Below are 16368 nucleotides of genomic sequence, written 5' to 3' on the forward strand. Positions count from 1 at the left end.
CTAGAATCCCAGGGATTCCAGTATGTATTAACTTGGGGAATTAATGCAAAACAATGGAGGTTTTTTGAGCAAGTGAGTCACATGATAAGACCATGAAATGGGAAGAGTGACCAGCCGAACCTGTGTAGAAGAGATTAGAAATGGAGGTTGTTTGGATCATATGGGTAAATGGACAAAGAGGACCTGCACTGCCACTTAATAGTTCTAATTAGTGATGGTATTTCATCATTTCATCCTTGAAACAATCCCTCACGGTGCATATTATTGTCCCTGCTTTAAATGTGAGGATACTGAGGCCCAAAGCCAAACTCTTTTTGATTCCATGTCTCAGGCTCTTTGCTGCACTGCCCCTCCCCCAGTAGTAGGTGGTAGCCGGTGGGCAGTGGCCACTGAGGGAAGACTTGATGAAGGTGGAATCCAGCACCAGCCCATAAATTGGTGAGGAGAAATTACTTCAGATGATAGGAATGACTTGGTGGTTAGAGAGAAAAGCTCTAGTGGTGATTCAGAGTCTGGTTTGATACCCCTGTTGGAAAGGTATAGCAATCATTTGGAAGACATTAGTCATAAAGATGCAGATCTGTGGGTGCTTCTCACACAGGTGATAGCTGATGAGAGAGAGAGAGAGAGAGACAGCAACCAAGAATGCCAGGGGCAGGATCTTAGGGTCATTCACATGTTAGGATATGCATGAAGAGGGAAATAAGTGGGAAGAGAAATGTCAAAGACTAGTATTATTCAGGTTTATGGTATTAATAAACATTGAATCAAAAATGAGTTCCAATAATTGTATTAATTTTAATCTTATTAATTTTAAAACAATTAAATAGTTCATAAAATGTTTATTTTTACTATAAAAACGATGTGGGATAAAAGGCAAAAATGTGAAATGTGCTTAAATTTTCTATTTCAACTTGAGATTGATCCACATATTGTCAAATATTTCTAAATTGGACAAGGTAGGGTAATATAAGATTACAACAAATTGCTTTTTAAGTTTCTGCAGTGGCAGAAGCTGTGAGAATTTTCTGTCTCATTTGATGAGCAATCTGATAAGACCAATTATGATAATAATTATCTCCATAGCAACAGGTTTGAATCATGCACATATAGCACTATCTTGGATACTCATTCATTATTTTAGATCCCAGTGACTCTTCCTTAATTCTGCCTGTGAAATTTAGCTGATTCGTTGCAGAACCATAGACGGGAGTAGGTAATAAAACCCATGCTTTTCAGGAGGATGGGCTGCTTTCTCAGACATTTATTATTTAACAGGTGATGTTTCTCTCCTTTGGGGTGCTTCAAGTTCTAACTTATTTCCCTACTTTTTATAATGTATCTGAGGTTATGTGGGCAGAACAAATAACACATTTAAAATGAAAGAAGTCAATACCTAGTGCCACCTACTGTCAACACAACTTAGTGTTTGTCTTTACGTGAACAATTGTGATGTACATTCAGGGTTGACATTATTTACTCTGCCCAAAATATTCAGTGCAAACACTTGCCTGAATCTTTAAAACTGAATACATAATAATATAATTACTATACACATAATATCTGATAGCAGAAAATAATATAAATTCTAATGCATTAAAAGCTTTTAAAAAGTGCTATTAGTGACAACCTTGTAGGTTGGAATGAAAAAATAAGTAAGCAGGTGTCAACTTGTATGCAAATACTTCAATATAGAGTAAATAGAGTAGTATGCTTTTTTCCTCTTTAGAAATGTAGGAACACTTTTTAAAGTATATGATTGTCTAACAATTATCTTGTATATCTGAAACTAATACAAAATAGTTTTGACTGTAAACTCTAATTGAAAAACAAATAAAACATAATGTAAAAAAAGAAATATAAGTTTTATACCACATATCTGGGTTTCTAAAAATGATTATGTTTAGCTTTGAAACTGCAGTGGTCCACACAGTTTAGAAGTTTGACTTATTAACTTGTTTAAACTTGTCTCTAACAATGACAAAATACTACATCAATAGTGATTAATTCAACACTTCTCCAACTGGGAACTGAGGAGAAAATAAGTCAATATGAGCTAAGACTTTATCTTCCTCCCTGACACCCTGTGTATAACATGCCTATCTTCACAAGTTTTTCTCAGCACATTCAATCCACAGGCTCACTCACCATTTTCAAATAAAGCAATTGTGACTCAAAGAAGGACATTTCACATGTAAATTAACTTTAACATCCACCTTGGATGGTAGGTTCCAACTTAGCAAATAAGGACTAAGGAGTAATAGGTCTCAGAACCGGAGCTGTAGGAATAGCAGGCCCCTTCCCTGGGAACAGAGCAAGGAGGTCCCAGAAGCCTGACAGTTATCAATAGCCAACCCACCAGTAGCATCTGCTTTCTGAATGATATTAAACAGGGAAATATTGGAAAACAGACAGAGGACTAACATTAGTACGTTTTCACAGTGTGGCAATGTACCAAAATCATAGGAGCTATTCATTACTTTTCTACTATTTTAACCTCATTTGGGGTGTAGAATGAGATTGAGATCAATGAAATTATCATTTAGTGAGTCTGACCAATAAAAAAATTGGGTACTTATTTCCCCTGTAGCTATTCTATTACTCAACTAACAGTATATATATGTATACATACATATGTACTTTCCATCCCTCTAATTCTCTTTTCTTATGAAGACAAGAGAAATAACTTATTTTTGGTCAGTGATGCTCTTTGTTTTTAATTCTACTTTATTTTATTTTTATTTTTTTCAATTACACTTTCCATTCAATATTATTTTATACTAGAGGCCTGATGCATGAAATTCGTGCACAGGGAGGGGTCCCTGGGACTGGGAAACTCCGGCAGGGCTGAGAGGACTGGGCGCCGTCGTCTAGTGGCTATGGGCACCACCATCTTTGTGGCAGAGTGACAGTCAATTTGCATATTCCCTCTTTATTAGATAGGATAGATAGGATTAGTTTCAAGTGTACAACATAGTGGTTAGACAAGCATATACTTTACAGAGTGTTCCCTTGATATTTCCAGGACCCAGTTGGCACTATACACAGTTATTATGATATTATTGACTGTATTTCCTATGTTGTACTGCTTTTTCTGTTACTTTTATGTTATCTATTTACCAGTAAAGGAATATCCTTATCTTGATGGGGAATTTACTTTCCATTTTTAGTAGACACCATAACAGCTTTTGATTCAATCCAGATGATTAATCATTATTTTCATTAATTATCCAGACAAAGATTTAGGTATATTTCTCTTTCCTGACAACTGAGAGTTTCTTGGAAAACTTGATTAATTTGTTTTGTATCTAAATTAAGCAAAGCATAGGAGAAACCAAGATAGCGGCATAGGTAATCACCTAAACTGCTGCCTCGCACAACAATTTCAAAACTACAACTAAAAGACAGAACGGACACCATCCAGAACCACAGGAAAGCTGGCTGAGTGAAAATTCTACAACTAGAAGGAAAGAGAAAAGCTCACAGAGAATTGGAGGTACGGCAAAGGGTCTTTGTGCGCACAGAGAGGAAGGGCGGCTGAGAGCCTGGCTGACTTTCTCTGGCGGAAGGGGGAAGGAAGCCCCCGACCGCACTGAACCCCAGTTCTGACTGCACTGAACCCCAGTTCCAGGCGAGCTCCTGGGGACCCACGCTCTTACGGGGGGAGTCTGGACTCTCGGGCGGAGACTCCGGAGCCGGGGAAGGCAGAGGACTGAAAGCACGCGCGCGCCAGTGCGCACAAAGGCTGCGGAGGTTGTCACAGGCTTTCCCTAGTGGAAGGGAGTCGGAGGTTCCAGACTGCACTGAACCCCGGTTCCAGGCGAGCCCCTGGGGACCCACGCTCTTGTGGGGGGAGTCTGGACTCTCGGGCCGAGACTCAGGAGCCAGGGAAGGTGAGGTCTGAAGGCGCGCACGTGCGCGCAAGGGTAAGGCTGACAGGAAGCCAAGACTGAGACTCCACCCCATCCAAGCTGAGCACAGAGGCTATTGCAATTTGGCAAGTCTAATCCTATAAGGCTGTCTCCAGCACCGAACTTCTCCCAGCATAGACACAGCTGATCCTTACAACCAACTGGCCTGGAGGTCAATTCTTCCCAGTGATACCAACAACAATCAAGACTTAATTACAACAAGGCTGTACACACAGTCCACAAAGGGGTGCACCAAGAGTGTCCACCTCAGGTTAACTGGGGAGGCAGACCCACTGGGCCATATTGGAAACCTAGCACACAAATCTACCTTACCAACTCAGGGAAGCAATGAAAATGCGGCGTCAAAGAATCAGATCACAAACGAAAGAAATGGAGGAAAACAAATGACTGGATATAGAATTCAAAACCACGGTTATAAGGCTTTCAAGAATATCCTAGAAAAGGCCGATAAATATAATGAGACCCTCGAAGATATGAAAAAGGACCAACTAGAAATTAAACATACACTGACTGAAATAAAAAATATTATACAGAGACCCAAAAACAGACAAGAGGAACACAAAAATCAAGTCAAAGAATTGAAACACAAAGAAGCAAAAAACACTCAACTGAAAAAGCAAAAAGCAAAAAAAAAAATCCAAAAAGTTGAAGATAGTGTAAGAAGACTCTGGGACAACTTCAAGCGTACCAACATCAGAATTATGGGGGTGCCAGAAGAAGAGAGAGAGCAAGATACTGAAAACCTATTTGAAGAAATAATGACCTAAAACTTCCCCCACCTGGTGAAAGAAATAGACTTACAAGTCCAGGAAGCCCACAGAACCCCAAACAAAAGGAATCCAAAGAGGACCACACCAAGACACATTATAATTAAAATGCCAAGAGCAAAAGACAAAGAGAGAATATTAAAAGCAGCAAGAGAAAAACAGTTAGTTACCTATAAGGGAGCACCCATACGACTGTCAGCTGACTTCTCAACAGAAACTATGCAGGCCAGACGGGAGTGGCAAGAAATTTTCAATGTGATGAATAGCAAGAGCCTACAACCAAGATTACTCTACCCAGCAAAGCTATCATTCAGAATTGAAGGGAAGATAAAGAGCTTCACAGATAAGAAAAAGCTAAAGGAGTTCATCACCACCAAACCAGTATTATATGAAATGCTGAAAGGTATTCTTAAAGAAGAGGAAGAAGAAAAAAGTAAAGAGAAAAATTATGAACAACAAATACATATATATCAACAAGTGAACCTAAAAATCAAGTGAATTAAAAACCTGCCCTAACCGGTTTAGCTCAGTGGATAGAGCGTCGGCCTGCGGACTGAAGGGTCCCAGGTTCGATTCCGGTCAAGGGCATGTACCTGGGTTGCGGGCACATCCCCAGTAGGAGGTGTGCAGGAGGCAGCTGATCGATGTCTCTCTCTCATCGATGTTTCTAACTTTCTATCCCTCTCTCTTCCTCTCTGTAAAAAATCAATAAAAAAAAACCCCAAAAAACAAAACAAAAAAAAACCTGAGGAACAGAATAATCTGGTGAATATAATAGAATCAGGGGCATAGAAAGGGAGTGGACTGATAATTCTCAGGGGGAAAGGGGTATGGGGGGGTTCATGAAGTGACTGGACAAAAATCATACACCTATGGATGAGGACAGTGGGGGGGAGGTAAGGGCAGAAGGTGGGGTGGGAACTGGGTGGAGGGGAGCTATGGGGGGAAAAAGGAGAAATAATTGTAATAATCTGAATAAAGATTTATTTAAAAAAATAAATTAAGCAAAGCATAAAATAAAAACTAGCTGTTTTTGGCAACCTGAAGAAAAATTAAGAATACACAGCACTAAAAATAATACTTAAGAAACATACTATTTTAAAAGAAATATTTGTTGTGGCTTTGTTATTGACAAAAGGAGAAAAATTCCTTAGTAACTGTTAAGATAATTTAAAAGTTTTTTTGAGTTTATATTGTCAATGTGTAAATTTGGAGCCATATATTGCTCCACATACAATATGATTTCAAATCATATTATTGAAAAGAGTAAAATAAAAATGTTAAAGTTATTATCAAATACACAGGGGCGAGCAAAAGTAGGCTTGCAGTGGTGAGTACATGAAACACAAGAGTGAATAAAGCTATTGTAATAACCATAACCTGCATGTCTTTTTCCATACGAACAACTGTAAACCTACCTTTGCCAATCCCTGTAATATAAAATAACATAACATAGTACATATAATATAAAAACTTTTTACCATTTTATATGATAATTTTTCAACCTGCTTTAAATCATAAAAGCCAAGGAACAAATCTAGCAAATAAGGTATAATATCTTCTTTTTATAAATAGATATGAAAAATGTTCTCTAAACAGCAGGTGGCAATGTTTTAAATTTGATTGCAGCAGCACCATCTTACCTCTGTATAAGCAGGTGGAAGACAGTTTTAAAAGCCCAAGACAGTTAAGAACCCTGGCATGCTCAGACTACTTTACCAGTAGGTAACTTCAAATATTAAAAGGATCTTATTAAGTCATGCCCACTGGTCTGTAGGCATTTCTCCCTGGGCAAAGTAAATGTTTTTGTGTACTGCTTCTTAATTCTTATGCAGCACAGGAACAATTTCACAGTGCTAACCTGCATAGGCGTCCTTCTCAACCAAAGCCTGCATGCTGGCTAGTTCTTAACATTCTACATTCCAATGGCCTTAAGAATGAACAAAACTGCCCTAGCTGGTTTGGTGCAGTGGATAGATCATCGGCCTGTGGACTGAAGGGTCCCAGGTTTGATTCCAGTCAAGGGCACATGCCCAGGTTGTGGGCTCGACCCCCAGTAGGGGGCCTGCAGGAGGCAGCCAATCAATGATTCTCTCTCATCACTGATATTTTTCTCTCTCTCGCCCTTTCCCTTCCTCTCTGAAATCAATAAAAATATCTTTAAAAAAAAAGAATGAACAAAACTAACTTGAGATCTTTGGTAAGCTCTAGAGACACCTACTGACATTGCGCTCTTCGAGCCCAGTTTCTGTTGATATTAGAGTTGAACTATAACTCATTAATATTTGAAGTAAGGTGAAATACAAAGTTTTGACCTTAGATATCTCTTAGATTCTGTGGTTTTTCTAAACTGCAGTAGTTATATTAGAGACAGAACTCCACAACTTTCTGAACTGAAAAAGGAGCCTGGAACGGCTACACTCAGCAACTTCACTAGGAACCAGAGAGCCAGCGAGATCAGCTAGCTTCCCTACAGTCACACTAGCAGCAACAGGACTTTAACTGGGTCTTCAAATTCTCCAAGGTCAGCACTTACCCCTCCATACATAGCTGTGATATTTTAAAACTCTATCCTATCATCTTTTCTAGCATGTTTATAATAATGTTACCATGATATCATTCTAAAATCCTAATTTTCACATACTTATTAAGTCTTCACTCAGTATGTATGTCAATAATATTTTATGAAATGTATGTACAATTAGGAAGGAGTCTTTGTTCCAAATAATGTTTTAAAATCCAGGGTGGGGGTAGTAGGCTTACAGCTGTTCATACAGAAAATAACACAATAATTAATAAAGAATAATACAAAAATTATATTTCATGCACTCACAACTGTAAACCTCTTTTGCCCAAACATGTAGATGATATATGATGTCAGTAGTTTCTGACCTCTCATTTTTTTCTATGCTTATACATCAAATCCTTTAATGTAGCAGCACTTCCATTTGTTCACTACTAATTAAGACCTTACGCTTTCATTTTAAAATGTGCTCCTCAACGGAATTTCCTTTTTCAGTGGAAAATGGGCCAAGGGCAAGTAAATGGGGATGTCCAAGGTCATGCATTAAGATGGATTAACAGCAGAATTTACAAGTGTCTGAATTTCAACATCATTTTTTAATCTTCCCACATAGCTATCTAACACATCTTTATATTTCTACTATAAATAATCTAATGCAATTTCTTATGTGTTCTCAGTAAACAAATCTTTCACAAAAACAGTGAAAGCCCCAGCTGGGTAGCTCAGTTGGTTGGAGCGTCATCCCCTACACCAAAGGACTGCAGGTTCAGTCCCCAGTCAGGATGTATACAGAAGGCAACAGATCGATATTTCTCCCTCACATTACTGTTTTGCTCTTTCCCTCTCTCCCTTTCTTTCTCTCTCTCTCCCTAAAAATCAATTTTTAAAACCTTGTGAATAATAATACCCCAAACTATTTTAAATTATATCTAGCTATGTTATTTTCAATATGGCTACCTTTGTATTATCACATTTTCAATGTTATTTTGCAGCAAATGATTTAAAAACCTATAGAATAATCTATGACACATAGAGAGGAATCTCTATACATTATGGAAACAAGTAAATTGTCACATCATTAGCAATACTTCAATTGAGAAAGTACTGCCCTTAACCAATGACAATATTTTTAACCCTTTTTTTTAAGGTAACAAATTGTTTTCACTGGGATAACCTCAGTTCATTCTCACCAGGACATCGCTGCTCACTGCATCTTCTCACTTCTTCACCTGTTCCTTCACATTGCTGTCCTGTTATCGCTACACCCTGACAGGTCCTTATCCGCCTTTCCCAGCCACCATCACAGGATTTGGAACATCCACTCCAATGACCCCACTGATTCCACTGACCATTGGCTGAAAGAAATACGTCATGATCAATGTCACGGAGTTAGTAATTTTAAAATCTAAGGACCATTACTTAGTCTGTTCAATTTTTATTAATCTACTACCATGGATAAACTTTATTTAAATATTTGACTTGCTGGTAAAATAAAGAGTATTTTAATGAACAGAAATTTATAAGTTTGTCAGAATCTTCAATATTTTGAAGAGATTGAACTTTACTTGTAAAAAGTACAAACTCAGTATTAAACTTCATCAATTTAATCAATATTTAAATTGAGACTTTCCTAAATTCTGCTGCTTTATTAATGTGACATGCAGTAGAATGAGTCTGGGTATAATTGGCTTCATTTAATAAAAATATATAATCATGTGATTATACCTTGACCATCCGGCATGGTTCTGTCACAATTTTTAAATGGCAAGCATCTCTTAAATATAGTAGTCAGGTCTTACCTGTACACTCTGGATTATAGCACTCTCTGCTTTCTGCCCATGGCCCTCTGCACTCAGAACCCCCATGAGCTGCTGCAGTACACTGCCGGCTTCTCTGCTGGGTCCCATTCGAGCAGGTCACCGAGCACTGGCTCCACGAACTCCACTCCTGCCACTGTCCATCAACTGCCAAAGCAAAAAGAGAGACCCTGTAAGGAGACCTTCCAGTAGAGAAGGCTGTACAAAAAGTACAAGGTAAAACTAGCCTTGAAGATGAATCCCAATCAAGGGACTCTAAAGAGATACATACACTGGAAGGTCACAATGGCATTAGATTGTATTACTTCCCTTAGAGCTACTAGTACCTTATTTTTTTCACTTCTATTTCCTTTTATGTATCCAGTATTTATTTTGATTCATTTATTTCTCAAAAATATTTATTAATTACTCAAAACTGCAAGACCTTGATGGGTATAGAGAAGACTGAACAAAATAAATACTGACCAATAACTCATAGAGCTCATATTTGAGAATAGAAGTCCCTAGAATGAGTTACACAATGTGTTACATGCTAAACAGATTAATTATATAGCATTGCTGCAAAGGACACTTTCAAGATACTGTGAGGTAAGAGTTTAGAGGGTCTAGGGAATATTCCTTGTCATGAGGTTTCAAGCAAGCCCTGAAGGATAATGGGGGAATACCTAGGGCAAGAGTCAGTTCCAGGAAGATATACCAAGGTCCTTTGCAGAAGAAACATGGGCACTTCCAGGACCTGAATGAAGGCCATTGTGAATGGAATCAAGAGAACCAGGTGAAGAGTTCTACCAGAGGAGAGAGTGAAAAGGTAGATGCCAGATTGTGTAGGCTTTTTGTCAATGTGTTAAGGATTTGGACTGCTATTGTCAGACCATTAAGAAGCTAGTAAAGGATTTAAATAGGACTTTATGATTAGACCTAATGCCAGTTGGAGAAAGAATTATGAGAGAGGGTAGGGAGGATCTGAGTGAGGATGATGTTGGCAAGGCCCATAGAGTGTCCTGGAAAGATTAGAAAGCTATTGGGGGGAGGGGGCAAAGCAAGAGTGTCTCCTGAAGAGCTGGTCATGGGAAATGAAGTGGAGAGAGGGTCCAGATGACTCCCAAGTGTCTGGTGACTAAAATTTAATATAGGCTGTTGCACTTGTCTTTGGAAGATTCAAATTGAGACTGATTTATTTATTCATTCATTAAAATGATTTTTTGAGATTCTCTTAGTTATATCACACACTATGATAGGTGTTATAAGAGACATAGAAATAAAATATAAACCCCAATGTCAAAAATTTTATAACTTAGTAGAAGAATGACATTATACATGCAAATAAGTAATAAGTGAAAGCAATACTGTCTTAGCATGGCAAATGGAGGCTTTCAGAGGATAGACCACATCAATCAGGGGATAATTATGTTAGATGGGTATGGTGAAATTAGGATAACTTAGAAAAAGGCAACAGCATTCGCTAAGGCATAATCACAAAATGCATGTGAGCAAAGAATTCAGGCAAAAATATTTACCTAACTTAGAATGCATTTATTAGCATGTAAGAGTTATAAACGCACTAGTATATGACTGTCTACTTTTTCCCATATCATTCCTTGGTTGTTAGCCAAGTTCCTTATAGTGAAAGAGAATTCACCATAAATACAAAGTTCCAACATAAGTTAGTGCTGCTGTGAAAACTCATCCAAACAAATGCGAAAGCCTGGTGGATTTTGACTAAGTACTTTCAACCTAATTTCAGGCCTTGCAGGTCGCTATTAAAAAGACAGTAGTTTAATAGATACCTAGATGTACTTAATAAATCCTTTGTGAGATTAACAATCATGAAATGCCAGGTTAATCATCCTATTCATGTAATGTTAGCATCTCACTGTATTAAAATACCTGATACAATCTTATTGCCTATGTAGTCCATTTGCCAGACAAAAAAAGAAAAGTCTAGTGAATCAATAGGAGTTCATAAATTACCCATTTCCTTTCTATTTTGGCTTTAAAGATAAGTACGCTTTTCATTTCAGAATCTTGCTTTTCAAAGAACATTTACTGAGTTTGCATGATGAATCCTCATCTCCTAAGCATTCTGAGAAGGGTTAAAAAAAGTAAGAGTCATTCCTGCACCTTGACATCTCTTTAGCAAAAGAATGTATGGGTAGTCAAATTACGGAGAACATTCAAAAAGTAACACATGACAAAAATGAATTAGGTGATGCCAACTTTATTCTGTGCTGAGTGACTAGAATAAAGGAGTAGGTGATACCCTTCATCATTCTGGTTACAGATAAATTTTCAGTATTTTTTAATGAATGTAACAATTACACACTCATTGGCAGAGAAAAGATCTCCTTCCAGCTAAGGAGATGTGGAGTCAGGAATGAGCAATTCAAATGTGGAAGGAGAAGATAATTTGGCAAGGCTTTGTAATATTGATGAGGAATGAGAAAAGACCTTGCTGAAGAGAGACTGGAAAGATTAAGAATATTTGTGAAATAGTTTTTTTCATTAGGCTCTTCCTGTAAGAAGGTTTTACATCACCACTCGCAAAACTTAAAAAAATAAAATTAAACTCATACATTTGTAATACTAGTTATTCAGTCCTTTTAGTTAATGTACACATTTTACGTTTTGACTAAAGTTCAGAAAGGACTTAATATAAGACACTCGAAGAAACCTTTGTGGTTCAACACTGCCATAATAATCAACAAAACATGTTTTAGATGGAATTGAAGATATATCAAGTGGATGTTTTATTTCACACTGAGAACTATTAAGTTCCTTTTATTGAACATTAACTGCAATATTATGAAAGAATTGACCTGGCAAAGCAACTGATTGGATATTTTTTAAAAAACGGAAAAATCCAATACTCCTTTAATATTGTAAGTCCAAATTACTGAGAAAATGGAAAACTGAGAAGTTAGGAAGAGAGGGACATGTGAATGTAATTTAAAAGATTAGACAAAATACATTATATAACATTCATGAAAAAATTCTTTTAGTGCCAAATATGGGATATTGTTTTATTTCAGGTCTTGTTTTTCAGTTTGATATCCTAGAATTAACAAAACCATTAATTATGCTCTTTGTAGGGACATCAGCCCCAAGACCTTTCAGGAAATGGTAATGTCTTTTTTTTTTTTTTTTTTTTTTTTTTTTTCTGAATGCAGGACTAGGAGGGTTTCGAGAGGTGAAAATTAAGAGTTCTGCTTTAGACATTTAAGTACTTCCCAGTAGAATATAAGCATTACATTTCAGGGATAACTGTTGAGATAATATAATAATGAAAATATTTATCACTTGGTCTATCTAATATTTCTTTTTTTATAACCACTCATCTAGGTGCTACAAAAAGTGAAGGGGCTGCTTCTTCCTCTTTATCTGATGCTGATCTGGGATTCAGGGTGGGAATGAAGCTCTTCCCCTTCAGCTGGGCATTCAGGCTACTCTGTACCTCCATTGAGTGTCAAGGCAACAGTGACAACCCAGGCCTCTCCCCACAGCCCATGCCTCTGTGTATAGCTGATTTCTGACGTTTGTAAGAGATAACTCCCAGAGTCATGACAAACCCACAAATTTGTAAATACCTCAGTACTTTCTTTCTAAAACCCTGTTCCTATTGGAAGCTGATTAACATCTTGTCATTCTTTCAGAAAAGTGTTCCCTGATAATTGGGGAAATGTAAACACTCCAAAACTCCCCGTGGAGTCTCCTAATGCACTGATAAGTAAAGATTCACAGAGGATCTAGACTATGACCGGCATTGTTCTACTAGATTCTGGTCAAACTCTGATGTTAAGGACCAACCAAGCTCTGCTCTCAAAGAACACAGTCTGAGATGCTGTGGTGGAGACAGATGATAGACAAGTAAGCAAATAGATAAGTAGGAAAGTTGCAGCTAGAAGAGCTGTGAAGGCAGAATGACAGAGGGCGCTGTGATAGGGACTCCCCAGCCATGCCTCTTGGAAGAAACCGACTATGAACTGAATCCTGAGTCACTAGAAGAAGCCAAAAATGGGAAGATTCTTAGACATCTCTTTGCAAGTGCAAATTCTTGAGTTCAAGAAGGCTTTGTGCATTCCAGAACAAAGAAAGGGCTTATGGAGATCATGAAGAGGGAGAGGAAGGAGGAGATGATGCAGATAGTGTGCAGAAGTCAGATCCCTCAGGGCTCTGTAGGTCATGTGACCAACTAGGATGAGAAGAAATGAGATGATTTTAAAGTAGGGAAGTGATGTAACGTGACTTATATTTTAACACATTGCAGTTTTGAGTAAAATGAATTGTACGAGTGCAAGAACAGGTATTGGGAGGTGTGAGGAGTCTATATTGTAGCCTCTTCAGACGCAGTTGATAGTGGCTTGGATTAGGGTGATATTAGTGGAAAGAGAAAAAAGTAAATAAAGTTGAGATATTTTCTGGATGTAGAGATTATAGGTTGGTGGTGGGGGGGAGTATGGAAAAATGGAGAATCAAAGTTGACTTTTAGGGTTTTGGCTTACTGAAACAGATAAATGGTAGAACCTTAGACTGAACTGGGTTAGACTGGCATTCAAATAGCCCTGAAATCACAATGTCAATTTTGAATACGCTGAATTTGTAATGCCATTATAGACACGATGCAGGGCGTCCTGAATTACACAAATGCGCCTTACACATTTATTTGAAATGTGATCATCCCTCTTTTCTTTTCCTTTTTGATCCTTTCATGAAACATCATTTGGTAAACATCAGGCACATAAGGTTAAGAATAAACACTTTCTTAGGCTTTTTCAATTTCTCGTCATGTCCATCATAGCATTTGCAGATGGATGTTTTTAGACCTACATTTCAATTTAAAAACTTCAAAATGCTTATTACTTTATGAACCAGCTTACAAAGGTGAGTAAGAAGAGAGAACAATCAGGCTGTGCTTTGAAGCCGGGAGAGTGCTGAGAGACCAGTCTGTCTCACCATCACGTAATGTACTTCCTTATACAACACTGTCACACTGGGGACAGTTAAAAATTTGCTTCAGCAATGTGACACATGACCAGGTTTTTTGGACCTAGAAGAATTAAAATTGCGAAGGCTAAATCGCTAGATTCCTGGGGTTTACTTTGTTCTTTGAACTTCCTCTTGCTATACACACAGAGTTGCAACTGTGTTCACCTGGATGAAAAACCTGTCTCCCAAGTATGGGGCCAAATGAAATCCTGTGATACATTGTAGTGAAAATATCATTTTAAGTCTATTTTCGCATCTCGATCAATAACTGGTGACAATATAGCATAGGATGAAAAACAAAAACCACAAGTTAGATTATGTACTCATCCACAAAGTCATGAATATTTGGATAATAAAACTGTCATTTCAGGGACTGTTCTGAGTTGATTGTTGCTGACTCATTAAACTATCTGTAGGAAGGAGTTGCGGGGAGAATTCTGGCCATTGGCTTTGGAGCTATCTAATTTAGTGATGGCAAAATTCTGAGTCCAGATTTTTATTGAGTGGGAGGTTACCCAGGAAACTAAGAAGGCCTTCTGGGGATACAAGACTGAAAGGTAAAACTGCCATCCTCTTGCTTTGGACATACACTGAAGAACATAAATCTATATTCCCCACTTGCCATTTTAAAATAAATTACAAAAGAAAAACTCAGAATGAAATACCATTTAAAAATTAGAATTGAAAGTAGAAGCAAGAGCAATGATGACAAGGTTTATGCACACAAGCATAACCAATGGACACAGACACTAGAGGGGTGAGGGCATGAGCGGGGGGGGGGGGACAATTGGGGGATAAGGACACATATGTAATACCTTAATCAATAAATAAAAAATAAAAAATAAAAAAGTAGAAGCAGGTTATGATAAGGGCTAAGAAGAATTTTTTAAAAGTTGGTAAGTTAAGACAAAGTTTAAATGAGAAAAAAATATTAAATAATAAAAGCAAACAAGCCAGGACTAATAAAGGCACAGTTTCTTAAACTCCTATAAGCTAAATGCAAAGATCACTGGAATCACTGAAATGCCACAGAATGACTACAATTGGCATATAAAAGACTAGAAATTAAAAAAGATGAAATGCAAATCAATTAAAGAACAGGTTAATGAGGTAGCATTTGAGTTTCAAATTGTAACATCCTCATGCAGAGACAACCAGGGACCTTTGAACCAAGTTCAGGCATGTGGTTATATAGCATCTTTCCACTCAGTGTCCGCACCAAAAGGGTTCCCTGCAGAGGGACCTTGGCCAGGACAACCTCTCATAGCTGCTGAGAAATCAACATTTTAGGTCCACAGGAGACTGAAGCCTCTTGCTCTATGTAACAGAGGTATTTGGGTCCCACTGTGTTCCTATGTTGATATTCCCTCGCTGCCAATAATAACAAACACAACCTGTTCAAGTCCAGGTGTTATCCTGATGGTCTTTGACTGAAATGCATAGCTATAGTACTTATACACTGTTTGCTATTTACCATGGTCTCTCCCTTATCATCTCACATAGTCCTCTCACCATCCTGTGTGGTATTACTCTTGTCCCCATTTTACAGGTGAAGAAACTAGGCATCAGAGAAGCAACACGGATATTGAAAAGTAAGGTCTACATTTAAAAGTCCAAGTTCCTTTCACTATACCACATCAATGTATTATTAAATACTAGAGGCCTGGTGCATGAAATTCATGCATGGGGCGGGGGTGTCCCTCAGCCCAGACTGCACCCTCTCCAATCTGGGACCCCTTGAGGATGTCCAACTGCCCGTTTAGGCTTGATCCTGGTTGGATTGGGCCTAAACGGGCAGTTGGACATCCCTCTCACAATCCAGGACTGCTGGCTCCCAACTGCTCACCTGCTTGCCTTCCTGATTGCCCCTATCTGCTTCTGCCTTCCAGCCTGATCACCCCCTAACCACTCCCCTGCCAGCTTAATTGATGCCTAACTGCTCCCCTGCCAGCCTGGTTACCCCTAACTGCCCTCCTGTGCAGGCCTGGGTTCCCCCCCAACTGCCCTTCCCTGCAGACCTGGTCACCCCCAACTTCCCTCCTCTGCTGGCCTGGTCACCCCTGACTGCCCTCACCTGCAGGCTTGATCGCCCTCAACTGCCCTCCCTTGCAGGCCTGGTCCTGCCCTACTGCCCTCCCCTGCTGGCCTGATAGCCCACAACTGCCCTCCCTTGCAGACCTGGTCCCTTCCAACTGCCCTCCCCTGCTGGCCATCTTGTGGCAGCCATCTTGTGTCCACATGGGGGCAGGGTCTTTGACCACATGGGGGCAGCCATCTTGTGTGTTGGATTGATGGTCAATCTGCATATTACTCTTTTATTAGATAGGATAGAGGCCTGGTGCATG

General features: G+C 38.6%; 1 protein-coding gene across 5 annotated transcripts in view; it reads right to left on the reverse strand.

Annotated features, from left to right (window-relative positions):
- Positions 1–16368, reverse strand: part of ADGRB3 (adhesion G protein-coupled receptor B3) — a 724811-nt gene that overhangs the window by 421743 nt on the left and 286700 nt on the right. For all 5 annotated transcript variants that reach the window (XM_080665754.1, XM_080665753.1, XM_080665751.1 and 2 more), the window contains 2 exons: positions 9023–9187; positions 8414–8578 (listed from right to left, as the gene is read on the reverse strand). In XM_080665754.1, coding sequence (XP_080521880.1) covers positions 8414–8578; positions 9023–9187 — 330 coding nt within the window. The remainder of the gene's footprint in view (positions 1–8413; positions 8579–9022; positions 9188–16368) is intronic.

Source organism: Plecotus auritus (genome assembly GCF_963455305.1).
Source record: "Plecotus auritus genome assembly, chromosome: 4".
Taxonomy (NCBI): domain Eukaryota; kingdom Metazoa; phylum Chordata; class Mammalia; order Chiroptera; family Vespertilionidae; genus Plecotus; species Plecotus auritus.